Source organism: Tachypleus tridentatus, chromosome 10, assembly GCF_004210375.1.
Source record: "Tachypleus tridentatus isolate NWPU-2018 chromosome 10, ASM421037v1, whole genome shotgun sequence".
NCBI classification, from domain to species: Eukaryota; Metazoa; Arthropoda; class Merostomata; order Xiphosura; family Limulidae; genus Tachypleus; species Tachypleus tridentatus.
This window is the reverse complement of record NC_134834.1, coordinates 50988806-51008111: the sequence shown is the minus strand read 5'-3', so window position 1 is coordinate 51008111 and position 19306 is coordinate 50988806. Positions and strand designations below refer to the sequence as shown.

General features: G+C 29.8%; 1 protein-coding gene across 11 annotated transcripts in view; it reads right to left on the bottom strand.

Annotated features, from left to right (window-relative positions):
- The window catches only part of LOC143229258 (ribosomal protein S6 kinase alpha-2-like), a 56345-nt gene that overhangs the window by 24903 nt on the left and 12136 nt on the right, over positions 1–19306 (bottom strand). For 3 of the 11 annotated variants that reach the window (XM_076461360.1, XM_076461361.1, XM_076461363.1), the window contains exons 2-10: positions 17975–18028; positions 15273–15416; positions 13945–14026; positions 13071–13151; positions 12102–12181; positions 9895–10001; positions 7189–7366; positions 6761–6831; positions 883–971 (exon numbers count right to left, since the gene is read on the bottom strand). In XM_076461360.1, the coding sequence (XP_076317475.1) occupies positions 883–971; positions 6761–6831; positions 7189–7366; positions 9895–10001; positions 12102–12181; positions 13071–13151; positions 13945–14026; positions 15273–15416; positions 17975–18028 (886 nt within the window). Of the gene's footprint in view, positions 1–882; positions 972–6760; positions 6832–7188; positions 7367–9894; positions 10002–12101; positions 12182–13070; positions 13152–13944; positions 14027–15272; positions 15417–15722; positions 17005–17974; positions 18140–19063; positions 19147–19306 lie in introns of those variants that run through there. The other 8 variants (XM_076461365.1, XM_076461364.1, XM_076461369.1 and 5 more) reach the window with 8 other exon arrangements.

Sequence of the window (19306 nt, the reverse complement as noted above, 5' to 3'; positions counted from 1 at the left end):
CAGTTGAATACGTTTTTCAACAGTTTACTGCTGAGAAGAACAAAGGGAACCCTTCATAATGACACTGCATCTATTTTGTATTTATAATTATATAAATCAACTTTCCATGAAAAACAATAAACTTTTAAGTAAGTCATGAACATTAACAGCATTTCATATTGTACATCCATCTTGGTTGTGTAAAATACCCAGGCAGTTTTACTGTACACTGGTGAAACAATAATATAAATAATAAAATGGAGAAATGGGCAAATTTTGGTTTTGTCTAATATTTGGAAAAACAGTTATTTTGCTTATTATCAATGTTTAGGTGGTCTTAGCTATTAAAAAAGGTTTTGAGTGTTGCTTCAAGAATGTTTGCTTTTTAAAGAGGTTTTTGCCTAAATGTTATATTAGTGTTGTATGCAAATTCCTCTGTGGTCCCTATTTTGAACCACAGTAGTGGTTCATAATACAGCTCAATGCAAAGTATCACAAATATTAAGTCATGAGTGGAGGACTGAGCATTCACAAACCAGATGCCATGATGGTATCAAGAGTTAATGCAATTTTGTGCCTCAACAAAACAGCTCACGTATCAAAGCCAATTAATCAAACTTACAAGTGTCATTCAGTTTACCTAAATTAATTATACTCAAGTGACCACAAAGAAATGGGAATAAAGCTGAAAGTGTTTAAATGCAACTAATTATTTCTCTTAATAGAAAACAATATACAGGTAAGGAATCATAATTATTAACACACAACACTAAATATGAAATGAAATTAACTTACTATACATTGATCTACAGAATATTCAAAAAACAGTATTACTTGTTTAGCCCAAAAACTTGTATAGCACCTATATGTTAGTAATATCTCAAGTTATCATTTTGAATGTACCTAATCTATTGGCTGGATTTCTTTTGAATACAGCTCGAAGAAGACTTTGGGCTTCAGGACTGAGAAACTGTGGCATTCCAAGCTTGGCTCTGATAATTAGGAGAAATGAATTATTAAAAAATTTCAGTGGCAGTATTAAAAAATGATAAAAAATAAGCTATTTTGAAAATTCAGATATATCATTTGGTGCAAAATTTAATATCTCAATAGTTCAAGATAAAACCCAGTTTTTAATGAATTGAAGACTACTGTTTGATTCAGTGTTAGTTATATACCCAGTACTAAGATAACAAATAGAAACCATAATTAAAACAGTCAAAGGCCCATGACAGTGTTAAACTACTTGAACTTAAATATCAACACATTTTGATTGAAATTCTTAGTTTCATACAATATAGATAGAAATGTTTCAATAAACATTTCAACAACAATATACTTTCTATCAGACTAAAGGTTTTGTTTAATATCTAAAGTACTTAACGTATGATTCAATCATTTATTTATAGTACACACATATAGCTATATGTTCCTCTTAAATTAAATATGACAAGTTAAACAATTTCTATTATTAATTCTTTATCTCATAATGCTAATATATAACTTTAAAAAGCAAACATTCATTTAAATATATTTTCTGCAGTAGATACTAAAGGTAATAAAAATCCTATATATAAAATACATCACATATGATTAATAGCAAAACATGTTCAAGCTGTGACACACTGATGCATTCCTGATAGTTACAATATTTTACTTCTATGCAGCTAGAGAATTCTAGGAAGCTATGATGTACAATGAACAAAATACTTTTTAATATAGTATTCCAGTAAAATGAAATTTTACAACAGCTTGTATTTGACAACAGTGATGTATTCATAACAATAACACTTTTAATACCACTATCTGACTCAAAAAAAATATAGTACCTTACTAATATTATGGAATGATTCATAAAATTCATAACACTTTTAATAGCATCTGATTTATAAAAATAATAGTACATTTTTGACTGATTCATAACAATGGTAATACACTTCTAATACCACCAACTGATTTATAAAAATAGCATACTATTTATACTACTGATACTACTGCGTGAATCATAACAATAACAGAATACTTTTGACATCATTCAGTAATTCATAAATTACATAACGTTTTAGGTATCAACACCACAACAATAAAAATGACAGCATACTCCTGACAGCACCAAAAAAATAATAATGAATTAAATACAAGAATATAATAAATCTATTATACCTGATCTTTTTGTTATGAATCCTTTATCTTGACTAAAGCTCTAATACAACAATTTTTACATAGATACTGTTTGACAGAACAGAAATAATTACCTAAATTAATAAATATGATCATGAACCAGTGACACATGACAATGGCAACAAATTTAGACACAAAATGAATGAATAATAAGTAAAAGTATTTTCTATAAAAATATCAATAACTTTAATTTAACAAGTAGTTGGCTAAAATTTAGGACACAAGTACTCAAAGAATGTAAAAAAAAGTAAATACATGAATACAACAAACACCAAAAATAAATTATGTGTAGACATATGCACCTAATAATCTCTATAAATCATATCACACACACAAACAAAAATAATAATTAGAGTGAATAAAACTACATGGAAAAAATATTAAAATGATGTGATGTGAAAAATAAAACCATTTTGGGTTATAAAGTCCTAAGTAGGCTTTAAAATAATAACAGTGTATGTAGAAACTTTTCATACGTTTCACAAATACTATGTAGATAAATTTGTGGATATGTGCTCTTAAATAAATTACAACTGTTTTTTCTTAGTTTATTTCTTACTTCTAACATGAACTTACATTCCTTTGGAAAACTCTCTTCAACTTTGCCTTTTTTTAGACATTAACTTTTTGTTCAAGAGTTCCTTTTAATCAATGCAATCAATTACCTTTGAACAGCAAACACACCAATTACCATAACATTAAATAAAAGATTAATTAAAAATTAGTGTTCCCAATTATTAATATTTTGGTTATTCTAACAATTAATTAAAACTCTGATTACAGCAACTGTCACAAAATCAAGCAACTAATTGAAATTTGTTACCAAATTACAATTTTTTAACTATTTCAACTATTCAAGTAATCAACCAAACCTGCTCACCCTGTTTTTGTTATGGAAAAAAAAAACTGATATTGTTGAACTGCTGAACACAGGGAGGAAACAACCTGGCAACCCACCCACTGCCAAGTTTTTATTTTTTTCTCATTATTACCATAGTTTTAGGAATACTATACTAACCAATTAATCAAATGTAACTGATAATTGACAACTACTAATCACATAGATATTGCAAGTTAAAAACTGAGAAAATGAACTGCTTGTGTCCCATGTCTTTAATACAGGTGCTACTCAATGAATGAACCAAGGGGATGTTTTGAGTAAAATAATTTACTTTTATTTTGTAAAATAACAGTATACAACCTAAAACATATAGCATGTTCTACACCAGTCAGACTTATTATTGCACAGGTGATACTAAACATGTACGTCCTTCCTTATAACAAATAACTACACCACAGATAAACACTTTCATGAAGCCTCAGACTGAATTTCTCCAATCTGACTGAGGCTTCAAGTTTGTTTCCTTTACCAAGAAAAAAAAAAAGAGCATATCTTTTTATAATTATTTCTTCTATTTGTTTTTTCATGTTTTCTGGGCTAGAAATCGTTTTTTGTAAAGTGTGCTATTCCTTTATTAACCCTAAGGTGCTAATTTTTTTATTTTTGGCACCCTATGTGTGCTAATTAAATGGCAATTAATCTATAACACTATGAAACAAAATTTTTATTTTTTCTTGTTCCTGCACAGAAAGTGTTATTTCCCAATTGCTTATGCCTAAAGTAAATAGAAAATACTTTTTTTTCTATTCAAACTTTGCTTTTGTGACCAAGGTAATGAAATTTTCAAACTTACTCATTTTCCAGAACATTCCAGGTAGGTTCAGTGCTGAGTAAATGATAGAAGATTTTCTCGAACTTACAAGAATTTTCAAGAACTTTCTAGAAAGTTGTAGAACTTATGAGAATTTTCAAGAACCTTTTAAAATTTTCTAAAACTTTCCACAGTAATATATATACAGGGGCTCACCACTCACCACTTTAGTTTAGTTCTATATCTACCTAAGTGAACACACAGACCATCTGATTTTTATCAGAGATCATACCAAGAAACTGCAAGCATTCTTCAGACTCATTCTGATATGTATTTGGCCAATTTATCAAGACAACAGAGAAAAAGTACTCTCTGATGGCATCTGCTAAAATGGCATATTTCAGCATGCCTGTCCTGGATCAAGACAAATCCTGGGGACACTGCAAAAAAACTCTAGAAGGTAAGACAGACAATTTTATATTATACAAATGTTAGATCTTTTAAAATTTGGTGCACTTCAAAGAGGAATACAACAGCATTAAGACCTTGAAGTATGATGAGTATTACTGAGAGGTTATCAGATACTTCAAAATGGTGGCATTCCTGATGGGTCTCCAAGAAGGCTTTACCAAGTTTCCCTGTTATCTTTGCCTTAGGGATAGCAGGGACACCACAGTGCACTACAACAGGAAGCACTGGCCACAACAGACCGAGTTTTCTGTGGGGAGGCATAATGTCAAGTGTGTGCCACTAGTGGACTCCAGAAGGTGTTGTTCCCACCATTGCACGTAAAATTGGGTCTTATGAAACAATTTATCACAGCTCTTGATAAGGAGTCTGCAGCCTTCAAATACCTTCAAGACTTCTTCCCTAAGCTGTCTGAGGCAATGGTCAAAGCTGGTGTCCTTTTTGAACTACAAATAAAGAAAATCCTGGAGTGCACAGAATTTCCCCAAGAAACTCAGTAAGAAGGAAAAAAAATGCTTCGGGCAGCTTTGTCACAGTGGTTTGGGGCCTCTTGGACAATCACAAGGCCAAAAATTATGTGGAACTGGTTGAGGCTGTGGTGAAGAACGACGGCAAAATAGGCTGCAGGATGTTCCTGAAAGTTCATATCCTTGGCACTCATCTCGATAAATTCAAGGAGAACATGGGATACTCAGAGGAGCAAGGCAAGCGCTTCCACCAAGATATAATGGACTTTGAACGCTGCTACCAAGGAGCATATAACGAAAACATGATTGGAGACTATATTTAGGGGCTGATACGTGAAAGTGATTACAGTCGCAAATCTCTTAAAACTACTCGCTTCTAAACATTTTTGTACAGCTTTAGTATAATTACATATAAATCTTGATTCTTATGTTGTTTTATTCAGATCTTACGTAAATGAAAATGAGCAAATTTGCCCATTTTTACATATAAAATAGGTTAATTTCTATATTTCATTATCCAGGTCACAAAAGCAAAATTTGAAGGAAATAATGGCCATTTTCTGTAGTTTTACAACATAAGCAATTAAGACGTAACACATACTATCCAGGAACAAAATTTATGTTACATAGTGTAATTTATGAGTTGAAAGTGATAAATGACTTAGTACAAAAAATAATGAATGAACCTCAACTAAATACCCAGTTCTATTATACACGCTGCTTCATATTCAATAATGTTAAGATTATGGTTGTCATAACATTCTATATATAGAAACAACCAAAAGAAATAAGTGAAATCACCCATTTTCTATGCGAAATATTTAGGAAAATTGATTACAATACTGATGGTATCTTTTGTTCACATCTTTTTAGGCATACAAGTATCCTGTAATCTTGTAGAATTCAGCCCAGTTAATGTTTGTTTTGTAATGATACCAGTATCTAGCAGTTTAAAATTACTTTAATTTGACATGTTTTTAGTCATAGAGATATCCATTTTCATATTTTTCACTGTTGTATTTTAGTTTAAGTCAATAATATCATTTTAACAATGATAACATTATCCATACAAGACATTTCTTTGTTAATTTAAATCAGGTTATGGTTATGTTCCAGATGAACATTTAACATGGATAAGCCAATGTATTATAAGTTTCAACTATATGAAGGTCTGTTTCCCATAATGTGTTATAAAAAATTTTTTTTTTTTTTTACATTTTAAAATTACCTATACACCATTGTTTGGCTCAAAACAATGATATTACACATCTGGTACTGTTCTTTGGTTTATTTAATACAATAGTAGTATATCTATAAAATTAAAAGGTTCATAACAAGCAGGGAATATTTTGGATACCAATTACTAATTCATAACATTGACAATTAACTTCTAATACACTGTTTAGTCCATAACAATAAATGCACACCAATACCTTTTACCTAGTTAATAATTATGACAAAGTAATTCATAACAAGCAGGGAATATTTTGGATACCAATTACTAATTCATAACATTGACAATTAACTTCTAATACACTGTTTAGTCCATAACAATGAATGCACACCAATACCTTTAACCTAGTTAATAATTATGACAAAGTAATTCATACAACACAATATGATTCAGAATAATATTTCTAATAACTCATGAATCAAACCTAAAATTATGATGTTACAATATGTCAAACACACTACACCTACCATATCCAGTGCTGATGAGGCTTTTCACCTAATACAAAGACTCATTAGTCCAGATAGGATATAATATGATGTCATTAAGTGGCTCATAACAACTCATTTCTGGTGTCCTTTAGCTCATAATAATAACATCAACCTCACATGACAGCACAACTTGGTTCACAAGATTCTGGGTTGGATATCATTCTCTAGTTCATAATAATGACAACATAATGATACACTAACTGACATATAACAATTGCAACTCATTTGTAGTAAAATAACCTAGTTTATAACAGTGACTGCAATTCTACAAGTACCCCTGCTAACACTTACTTAAGAATCTGCATCATTGTTTCTTTTCTGTTTGCTCCTTGGAATGGTAATGCACCCGTTAACATTTCAAACTGTAACAGAATTTCAACAGTTTTAGCCTTTAAATATGAAATGTTTCATGTAGTAATCATCTGAATATTTCCTAAAGCAGAAAACAATTCAAGTAATAAATTAAAATATCATAAAAAACAGAACATGACAGTTTGACAATTTATATTGTTTCGATTTCAACTCAACAGAATTTACATACTTCCATCCTCAAGAACATGCAGCAAAACTCCTATTCACTGTAATAGGTTTTTTTTAGTGAAGGATACTACCATAAAAATGAAAGCCACATATTAATTGTCCAGCAATACTTATTATAAATATTTAATTATACTTACATTATTATTTCTTATTATATGAGGACTGAACTATCTACAAACCATTAATACTCCAAAAGACCACCAATCAGCTGCTGTTGTGTGGCCTTTACGATTGATAACCTCAGGAGCCATATATTCCACTGTTCCACAAAAGGAATAGGCTTTCTGGTCATTCAAGGCTTCTTTACTTAAGCCAAAATCAGTCAGACTAATATGGCCATCTGTATCCAAGAGAATACTAAAGGAAAAGAATATATCAGACAAAATATAAAATTCTCTGGAAGAAGATGAAGAGATATTTCTGGCCTAACTTTACAGGTCAAGTTGCAATAAATTATTGTGTATGATGAAATTATACAACTTGTGACCATACAATCAAAGCATACTAATAGTCTTTATATAATAAATAACAAAAAAAAACAATATTTAACAGAAAAAAAAGTATTAAAACAGAACAATCTTCTATAATGTAAACATTTTTCAAATTTAAAATCAAACTTTTAAGGAACCTGAAACTAAAAGAAATTATAGTGTAAATCTTACTCTGTAGTGAATAACTGATTAATCAGTTGAAAATTGAAGTTTTATAATAAATATTAAAAACTTATTAATGTCAAAAACATCTTTCATTTGAATGTTTTGGAATTTCCTTATATTTCATCATCAGAATTAGTCTCAAAAAGTTCAACATATTTGACCTACAAAAACATCATTAACATTGAGTGAGTTTTCATATTTGATCAGAAGTTTAGAAAATTATTTGTTATCAAGCACAAAGCTACACAAAAGGCTATCTGTGCTGTCCTCACCAGGGGTATTGAAATCCGGTTTTTTGTTGTACAAATCTATGAACATACTACCGTGCCACTGAGGAGCAGTTTAAAAAGAACAATATAATGGAATATGCAATAAAATGTGCAGCATACACATGTTAATAAACAACATTTTTAAGTGAAACTATTGTAGAGAAAGGCTTGAACACAAGTGTAAACACTGTATCTTTAAAATAATAATAAACATCAAATAAAATCACTGAGAACTTGCAATTGATTACATTAATGACAAGGGAGGAATTGATGTCATTATTTCGTGACAATTAAAAATGGACACTTTCTTTTAAAAAAGAGTTTGCAATCTGATATTTTTAGTTTTCTAGGTGTACAAGACAGCTGCTATTCTCACTGTGTAATCAGATACAAGACTCAAATGATTACTTACTTTAAATCTGCTTCTTGATGAAATTCTTATGTGCTCACATGCAGGTGTTTGTAGGTGATGTGTAGCTTTGTGGCTAACATAAATGTATTTATCTAAGACCCGTGAACATTTAAGAAGGGGTTGCGAGATTTTGGTTTTAAACATATATTAAATTCTAAATATTTATATGAATACTAAACATAGTTTAATTTATGGGTAATATGTCTGATTATTTAAATTTGAAATTTGAGTTTAAAACTTTGTTTTAATGAAAGGAATGATAAGGACTAGTGGATATTGTAAAACAGTGTGTGTGGCTTTAGGAATGTTATTTTACTTGTTAAAAAATTTAGTGAGTATGTGAGTAAGAAATTAAAGGGATAACCATTACTTTGTAATATGTCATGAATCTGTGAAACTTATGTGAAGAGACATGTAGCCAGAACATATATTACAGACTGTCTGAAAGACTTGGAATAAGGTCATGTTTCAAGGAGTCTGGTATGAAATTGTCAAAACAAACATATAAGCCAGTAAATGTTTATCTTGCAGTAAATAGTTGTGATAAAGAAAAGTTAGTTTTATTTACATCTTAGATGTAAAGTTTATACATAGATGTTAAGATATTCTGAAAACTTCATCTTGATCAGCGTTGCGAAAGTATAGAAAAGTATCATAAACGTATCTTAAATATAATACTAGTTTATAACAACAGAGCTAATTATTCAACCACTGACATTCATAGTAACACAGAAAAATATCTGTGCAAGGATCAGACCTAATGGTAATCAAACCCACCTCCACTCTGTCTGTCTGGTCATAAAGGTCAGCATTACATAAAGACTCTCCATTTTTAATGACCACCCAACACTAAATAATAGCATCAACTCTTCCCTATTATCATTAATGCAATCCATTTTCAATTATTATTGTTTTTATTTGATATTCACTACTATTTTAAAGATAGTGTTTATACTTATATCTAAGCCTTTCTATACAATATTTTCTCTTAACAATGGTATTTATTAAATATGCAAATATTATTACAGATTCCATTATATTGTTTTCACTTAAATCTACTCTTTCTAAACTTCTGATTAAATACACAAAAATTCAATCAATCTTTTTTTTTGCAGTATGAATATTATAAAGTAATTTTTTTTTAAATATTAACACTGATAGTGGAATTTAAGGAAGTTTTGAAAAGTCTGTATTAAAAATGTTTTTAATACTTTGTGTAGTCAACATAATTAATTATACATGTACATTATTAATATCTTGTACTAAAGATGTATACCAATAAATAAATTTTATTAACAGCAAGTATAATTATCTTACAGAATTTATGTACATACGTGTCTGTAAACTTTACTTCTGTGTTTTGCCTCCTAGAATTTTGAAAATATCTCAATTATATAAAATGAAAATAATTATGAAAATTTATAGACTCATTGATTTCTCTTATAAATGAATCTCATTCTGACTCCTGTAATTAACTTATTTTATTCAAATCTTATTTGTTTGTTTGTTTGTTGTTTTTTTTCAATCATAATGACAGAAAATCCTTACTTCTCTGGCTTGAGATCCCTGTATATTATGCCTAAAGAGTGAAGGTGATCTAATGCTATAGCCAATTCTGCTAAATAAAATTTCACATCTTCTTCTGTAAACATTACCTGAAATTTTAAAACTGTTTATATCAAAAACGGCAATTAAAACAAGACTTACCAAACAGCTTTCGAGCAAAGAACGTCTACAAATAAATCTTCTTAGCTGCATTACATTTAACAAAATAAGTTACTTAATTTTGTTTCCTGTCCTAAATAAACACAAAAGGAATCAGGAAAATTTTAAATAGCTTATATCCATTACTGCATTGATCTTATTAATGAGAATTCAAACTAAAAATCACAAGAAAATGAGAGTGGAACTTAGTTAAAATTATAAAAAGTAATTTGATGTGAAACATTACTCAATAACTGGAACAAATTATATAACATTACACTTTCCTATCCATGTTACAGTTTGTTTGTTAAATGTAATTTTGTTCTTCACTACACTTCTTGTTTACTAAATCTATCAACTATGTCTCAATCCTTTTTATGTTGACTGAAACCAAACACTGTTTTGACGAATTTTTTGGTTTCTCACAACACCACATTTCTTATCACTTTCAATAGATACACAGATACAATCTGGCAGTACATTTTCAACCAAAGCTAAAATTCCTGGAGTCACAGAAACCATTACATGCATGAATACAAATTCACAGCTGTTCTTGCAACTATATATCACCACTTCGTTTAACCTTCTACATAACCAACCTTTATGAATACCTCATGCATTTAGCTTAATATGTTATCAGTGTATATGAAATTCAAAACAGCCTTCCTATGAAATAAATAAATAAATATCAAGTAAATATATACTATATCATGACATCTGGTACTTTTAAAACAAGAACAATTTCTAACCTTATATCATTTTGCCATATACAGCTTAATTATATGAAATGACTAAGAACCACCCATATTCATCCAAAATCTCTGGTTCTTATGTAACAAAAATCCAATTAACTTAAACCCCAAACTCCAGCCCCCATTTCTTTACTTACTGAAAAAAACGTTCTTCCACCATTCCTTTTTCCACAAAACTTTACTTATTGAGCTACTTGCAAAACATCCAACTTTGTTATCTACTTCCTTACTTGTTGGAAAAATAATAAATGAAAATAAAATTATTTGACAGACCATTTCCTTCTATCTTTAAAAAAGAAAAAAAAAGTACAAAAAGTTGAGCATTAATGAAATTTATTTGCTTTAACAATCACAAGAATCAATATTGTTGGTGGTTTTGTTTTTTTTAATAATTCAGCAAATAATAAAATATCCACCATTTCCCTAAAGTTTTTACTTACCTGTAGCTAGTTGAAATAAAATACAAAATGTCTAACATACACTTCAAGTTTTATTGAACATCTTCAGCAACTTATAAGAAGTCATTACAATTTTAATTGTACTTACAAGAAATCCCAAACATCCATCACAACCTTCCTTTTCTTGCTTAAGTTAGTAAATAAAACACTGGGAGTCTACCAGTTTTACTACCTTATTATTTAGTTAATAAAGCACCAGGTGACCACCACATTCACTAGCCCCTTGCTTACTGCACAAATAACTAAGAATCCATCACTTTCACTATAATCTTACTTACTGTATAAAAAACTATGAATCCACCACTTTCACTACCTACTTAATAACTCATTAGTAGACCACCATTTCTGCTACACCCTTATTTGCTGAATAAACCATCAGTAGTCCACCACTTTCACTACCCCTTTATTTACTAAATAAACTACTAGGAGTCCATCATTCTCACTATCCCCTTAGTTACTAAATAAATCACTAGTAGTCCACCACTTTCACTATCTCTTTAATTACTGAATAAATCACTAAGTATCAATCACTTTCACCATCCCCTTAGTTATTGAATAAATAATTAAAAGTCCACAACTTTCACTATCTTTAATTACTGAATAAATCACTAGGAGTCCACCACTTTCTCCACCTCCTAAATTAATGAATAAATCATGCCTAAAACTTTCCTTTACCTTTTTACTTTTTGAAAGAAATCTCTCAACACTCAAATCTACCCTTATATTCTTACTGAATTTCACCGTTTGTTTTCTTACTTATTAAATTATAAAAAATTCCATAACTTTAAATTATCCAAAAACATGATGAGCAAATTAATGACATTTATACATTTTCACCTACCTCTTTACTTAACCTTGTAAACAAGTCACCACCTCTAAGAAAGTCTAAAATCAGGTAAAGCTTTCCTTCTGTCTGGAATGCTGCAAAGAAAAAAATATTAATAAGTACAATTCCCCCTTTCTTCTGTTTATAACCTTTTGAGTTCCTATTAGTCATATAGTCTGTAAATGAGTTGAATTTTTTAGATATCATAGATAAAGCACCTGCTACCTTATATACTTCTGGTCACAAAAACTAAAAACAAGCTCATTGCATGACACTTCATAGTAACTGAAAGATCTCCAATTTAGTCCTAATTTCTCACCTAAAAATTTCATAGAATGTTTTTACTGACTTTTACCTAGTATATAAACCAGTACTGCAAACCCTTTAAGGAAAACTGTGCTTTTACAGAACCATCTGAAGTTACACTAGAATGTCAGTTAAACAGTGCCTTCCTTAATGCTTGAACAAGTACTAATAAAGGTGAAATTTCTATTGTTTTTATTATGTGAAACACTTTATAACTTTTTCATTTCATTAACATCAGACTAAGTTATTTTACACAAACAACCTGTAGATAGTAAACATCTAATTTTCACAGAATATAATAAGGAAAAACAACCTATATTTTTATGATATAATTAAAAATTAACAAGGAAAGTTTATTCTGATATCCTTAACTTAAAATATCAAAACTCTTGATTTAAAAATCAATTTTAATTTTTAAAGAAATCACTTCACACAACACACACTGAATTAAGCTTTAACACTGTGTCAAAGCCCAAAACAAATGCATTATCAATTATATTTAAATGTATCATAGCTAAAACTTGACTCTGTTAAAAAGTGGAAAAATACTCAAATACCTACATTACAAAAACGGGTAGTTATAAATGAACTACTGAAAGGTTTTCATAATATTTATAGGACAAATTTATATTAAATATTTTCATTTTTTAAAAGATAAATAAAAAACTTTTGTTTTACCATAATGCAGCTTAACTATAAATGGATGTCTCACATCAGCAAGAATGTCGCGCTCCATTTTGGTTCTCATTCGATCTCTCACTGAAAGTATAAAAACATTTGTTATAGTATCCATTCTTTCTTTTTATGGCAATTTTCTTACTTTGCTTATACTTCCTTTTCTTTTCAATGCTTATGACAAGCCACTGGCACATTTTCCAAGTTTGATTTTAATGATTTATAACAATTCTCAAATGACAGTTGAAAAGGAAAGACATTTTACATTGACCAGTTGAGATTGCATATTCTTCTGAAAATGCTTAAGATATTGGGTTTCTTGTTTGTTTTGCTAACATGTTTGGTTTGTTTTGAATTTCACACAGAGCTACACAAGGGCTATCTGAGCTAGCCATCCCTAATTTAACAGTGTAAGACTAGAGGGAAGACAGCTAGTCACCACCACCAACTGCCAATTCTTGAACTACTCTTTTACCTATGAATAGTGGGATTAAGCGTGACATTATAGCACCCCCACGGCTGAAAGGGCGAGTATGTTTGGTGTCATGGGGATTCAAACCCGCGACCCTTGAATTACGAGTCGAGTGCCTTAAGCACCTGGCCATGCCAGGCCTATTGCTAACATGTAAAATGTATTTCAAAAACTTGACATATTCATACTTATCATGTACAAGCTAGTAACGTGTTCACAGCAGAGAAAAAATTAAAACGTTCAAAGCTTCATTTAGTTAGAAAAGAAACACAAAAGACCACTATAAATTACTTCTACAAAAAATTCCAGTATAACAAAGAAAATCATGAAATAATATACAAGCTTTCTTCACCTTTCTCAAATTAATAATGAAAAAGAACAAAAAGTACTAGCTATAACCCCTACCTTTCAAGGTTGCTTTTTTTAAAACTTTCATAGCATATAATGTTCCTGTATCAGGACCAGCTATTTTTTTCACCAGAAACACCTAGTGATTTAAAAAAACAAACAATAAACAAAACTTTTGTTGAAAGATGTAAAATGTAAATCAGTACAGTAAAAGAAAAAGTTTCTTAGAGTATGACGTATTGCTTTTCTTGAACTATCTGCACAACAGGAAACTATTTGTTTGGTTTCATAAAAAAAGGCTGACTTTGGTTGGCTAGTTTGCATGTGTGTACTCATTACACTACACTTTCACCCAGGACATTACAGAAGTCAAACTAAGGCTCTCTTCTAATAGCTAAGGATCCCTATTTATCTCAATTTAAAATTAATTTCTCTCTCAAAACACATCAGGATGTTCTCTAATATTTTTCCTTTTATTCAAAAGGAAATAAATGCTGTTATTTCAATAGCAAGAACTTCTAAATGAATGTATTTCTAATATTCAAAACAAAATTATTTGCATATTTACTAATCTGTTTAAAAATTCTGGTAAAACTCCACTATATACATACATATACTAACTACTCATATATCTTATATACACATAAGGTCTTTCTTATTCTGATCTTCAAAAACACATTAGATGTATGTAATGTTCACAAAAAATATGGTTCTGAACTGTCTAATCTTGTAACTACCAGAGAAAACTGAATATTTCAAATAAAATATCATTAACAAAATAAATACTATGATTGTTATTTGGTTCATTTTTTGCCTAACTTGCTGTATTACTTGGTGGTTTTACTACAAGTATTGAAGCTTAGAAACAGGACTGAGTAAAAAACAAAATTTTATTACAATTTTAATATAGTAGCATATGTAAAATATTGGAATGTAATAGTGTTTTCATTATTCACTCAAGCTATCTCCAAACTTCATTAGTAACAATGTATATTCCTCAGCATTAAATATGAATTACTATGAGTATGATCACTATACTATGTTACTATAGATACAACTGGCAAAATCATAAGTCTGTTACATACTAGAATACACCTGCTAATTGTATTAGTTAAAAAAGGAAAATTTAATACCCAGTATTAAATGTTTCTGTTGTATTACAAACTCTACAGGAATGTTATTTTCATTATCATGTTTACATGTTTCATTTACAAAATAAACTGACATGATAATGACATTAACATAGGTTCTATCTAAACAAATAGCTCTTGCAAAATTTAAAAACAAATGTATTATTCATCTTTAAAAAAAAGCTTGAATTTCAACAGTTAAAAAAAATCTAAACAACAACTAAGCTACACAAATATTAAGAAGCAAAAGCAAACCTTTCCAAATGATCCCTGACCTAACACCTTCAGGAGTTTAAACTGCCCAGGGTCACCTTTTGGATGACCCTCTTTTGTTATATTGGTCAATTCAATCTCTCGTACTCCTTCCATTGTTTCTTCTACTTCCATTATATGTTCTTCCTGAAATAACAGAAAACATTAAATTTTGCTCATAAATGGAAATGATCAAAACTTTCAATCTTGTCTTACCTTTTTATGTACCAATGTGATAACAGTTTTAGGCTATGAGTAAAATTAATAAGTAATTTACAGTAATTTCTGTTTGATGCTTATAAAATGAAATCCCCAATAACAGAGCAATATAGGACATTTTTAAGTTTCATCTTGTTAACATATTTCAAAAACAAAGTTTCAATACTAATTAACATCATTGCCACAAAGCGCACACACATATTCAAAGGAAGAACCATAATGCATGAAACTCACCATTATAATGTGCTAAAATTTTCAAAGTGAGTTTCATTACTTTATTAAACACACCCACAACAAAGCTAACTTATTCCAAGGAAAATGTGTCACTGGTGCACTAAAATCCCCATCACAAAGCAAACACATTCCAAGGAAAGTTTGCACTAATAAATTGAAATTTCCACCACAAACCTAACATATTCTAAAGAAAGTTTCATTGCTGAACCAAAATTACCTCCACAATAAAATCATGTATGACAAAGTAATTAAGTTTTAACTAAAGACTGCATTCAACTCAAAAATCATGATGTATCCAATTCCTGTTTTTTAGGAATATTACAGCAATGATGCCCCTGTGAGATTAGACTTCTTTAGAGAATGATATTCCAGTGTTCTTCCACTCCTTTTGTGCAGCTTTCCATAGGCCAGCTAGTGATTTGAGTCTACAACTTCCAGTTGCCAACTTCAGCATAAAAAATAAAGGTAGAGAGTTCATTGGAACTGCAATAGAAGTTTTAACATTTGTGTGTTTAATAAGGTTGTTTGTTGTTGTTTTTTTATTTTAGGTTCTTCAGCCACTTTTCTCATGAAAATTGATGCTGATTCTGAACATGGCAGGAAAGTAGCAAATTTCTGTATTGCAATACTTTGTCAATTTAAGATGTACATGTATTACCTTGTTACAGTACCTTAGGATGTGGCAACTTACTCCTTTGGGTTTCTGAATTGAACAGCTCTATTTCACATTCACAACATAACTAAGGGCACTGGTCCTTTGGAGTGGTTTCAAAGCTCACTACTCCTCTAAACAACTCATCATGCAAGTTTTTCCTATTTCCATGTAGAACACTGAAGACATCTCTTATCATGTTGTATCATGTAACTACCTTTTGAATATTTCTCTTCTGAAAAAGCAATTACATAAGAATCCAGTCATCGACCAAATGTAGAAAGCATTTTATAATTGGGTTGTTTCTATACGTAAGGCAGATGAACATCACACAAAATTGGTTCCAGAATCAGTGTAAAAGGTTCCATTTCCATGACTGATAGAGTTAGAATTAAAACAACCCATCCAGCTTCAAATGTAATGAATAGTGTTACACAGTTTATGCTGTAAAATACACAGCTAAGTTAGAAAATTTAAACATACAGAATGCATATCCAGTACAGGATTTTTTTTATCTGAACACATGTTGGTCTTACAGTTTAAGTCTTTCAAACCCCTTTTCACTCATTATATATTATACAGATAATCAATTAACATGTGCATATAACAGACTAATGACAAATGTCTTCACTATGATATGTACATCAACAAGAATGCATATTTCCTGATTTCTGCAAGGAAAGGAACAGGATGTACTGATTCCAGGAATCTACATTTCCTCCAACAAAAAAGGAAACCTTTACTTAGTTTTGATCACCTGATTAATGATTTCACCTTTCATAAATATATGTTCATTATAAACACATGGGAAAATACATGTATACAAACTAATTAAATCAAAACTGAATTCATCTACATTATCTCTAAAAATTATTAGTTTGTTGTCAATACATAATGACAGGTTTTACTATCTGTATATATAGTATTAATTCCAATAGTTATTAAAAAAAAGTAATATGACAATAGATGAAATATTAACCATTGTGCTTACTGGAAGTTTCACATTTGCTACCAAATATTCTAAATACGCATTACATTCATACACATACAAATAGCAAGCACTAAAACACAAACTACAAAATCAAATGTACTTCAAAATGACTGTGACTGGTTGCTTCCAAATCAAAATATATAAATACAGAAAAAAGAATTGCATATAACAATTAGGTACACTTACAATTTACTGTGACTGACTGCTTCTAAGTACTGATAAAAGTACACAAAGTGAACTATATACACTACAGCAAAAAGACTTAAAATGACTATAACTGGTTGCTTCCAAATATGCATACAACATACCAGCATACATTTACTTCTAATGACTGATTGGTTGCTTCCAGTTAAATAGGTACAAAACAAACAAAACAGACTTATGACAACAAATATCATATATGAATCTATCAGACATAATTATCAGTGCTATTAAAAAGAACATTTCCTGTGCTGGTTTACAAACAGAGCAATTACGATATTTCTAGAATTTTGCAAATACTAAAGATTACTGAAATAACTACATGCATTCTCAGTAAGTGTTCAAAAGTGAACAAACATACAGAAAATTGTAGCAAGCAATAATGATACACATGCTAAAAAAGCTTACTTGAGAAAGGGCATCACTTGGTACATCTACCGTCATACCATCAGCATTACTTGCCTGCAATAACAAACAACCTATCTGTAGAATTTAAACCAGACAGAAAGCAACATTTCTTTCTTACTGAAGTAAATCCTCACTTCTTTATTACTGGGAGTAATCCATGGTTTTCTGTTGCAAAAAATCAAACCACGGTTATCCAAAAAGTGTTGTCAAAAATTCAAATTTGTTCACAACATTAGCTGACATAAATTTTATACCAAATTAGACACGGAACTTCGTGAGCAACATATGCTTCTAGAAAACCAGTTTTTAATTATCTCCAGTTTTATATTTTGAGTTAAACATATCTACACAGAAGCATAATGTATTTAGCTACAAATCTGTATTTTTTCTTTTGTTATTATTTATTAGCCAAGCTTATTAAAGTATCTTATGTATTGCTGTTGGTAACCATTTCATCTCTTATAAAAATGTATATGCAGTCTACATATTACATAAATATTGAAATTTTAAACAGTTATTTAGACTTTATACCCTATCATGTAAACAATTCATCAATGAAGTCAAACACTTTGTAGATAATTTGCTTAGCTAAGATTAGTCAGAAAATTTTTTAGACAGATGTTTGCTATGATGGAATATTATAATACTTTACTAAAATATATTCATTTAAGTATCTAAGATAAATTTAACTATGAAATTGCCACACAAACTAAATCTGTCCCAAAGAATGATGGAATTATAAACAATTACATTAGTAACTTTATTATTTCAGTTGTTTTACTGTAGCCCAAATCCTCTTAAGTGTGTAGGTGCAGACTTAGAATTAAAACATACTACAAATTCAATGTAAGAAAGCTACTCATGTTTACTTCACCAGACAGTATACACTATAATAAAAAGATGCAGTTTCCTTATAACAAGGATGTTGTAGTGCCTGGTATACAGAAAGTTATGTAACCTTCACTACACATCAACATAATAAAAATATACGCTTGAACAATTTAGCAAAATAAAGGATTATTAGCATATGGAAACTCCTTAAACACAAAATGTATTTTTTTTTAGTTTCAAATGGAATTAAATGTTTACCTCAAGTTAGGCAGGCAGCTAATCCATCAAAAGATTGTCAACTTAGTTTTCTACCTGATTCTTCTGCAACACTATGAGATCACCTAAAGAAGTTTTTCACAGTTCATGAGAAACTCCCTTCATGTGTATTTATATGCAAAGTAGATTTCCTAACTCAGGTATCAGCTACAAAGGTTATTCTTTCAGGAACATAAAGATGTTCAAAGGAAGGTTGGAAATTTGTTTATCTAGGATTAAGCACTC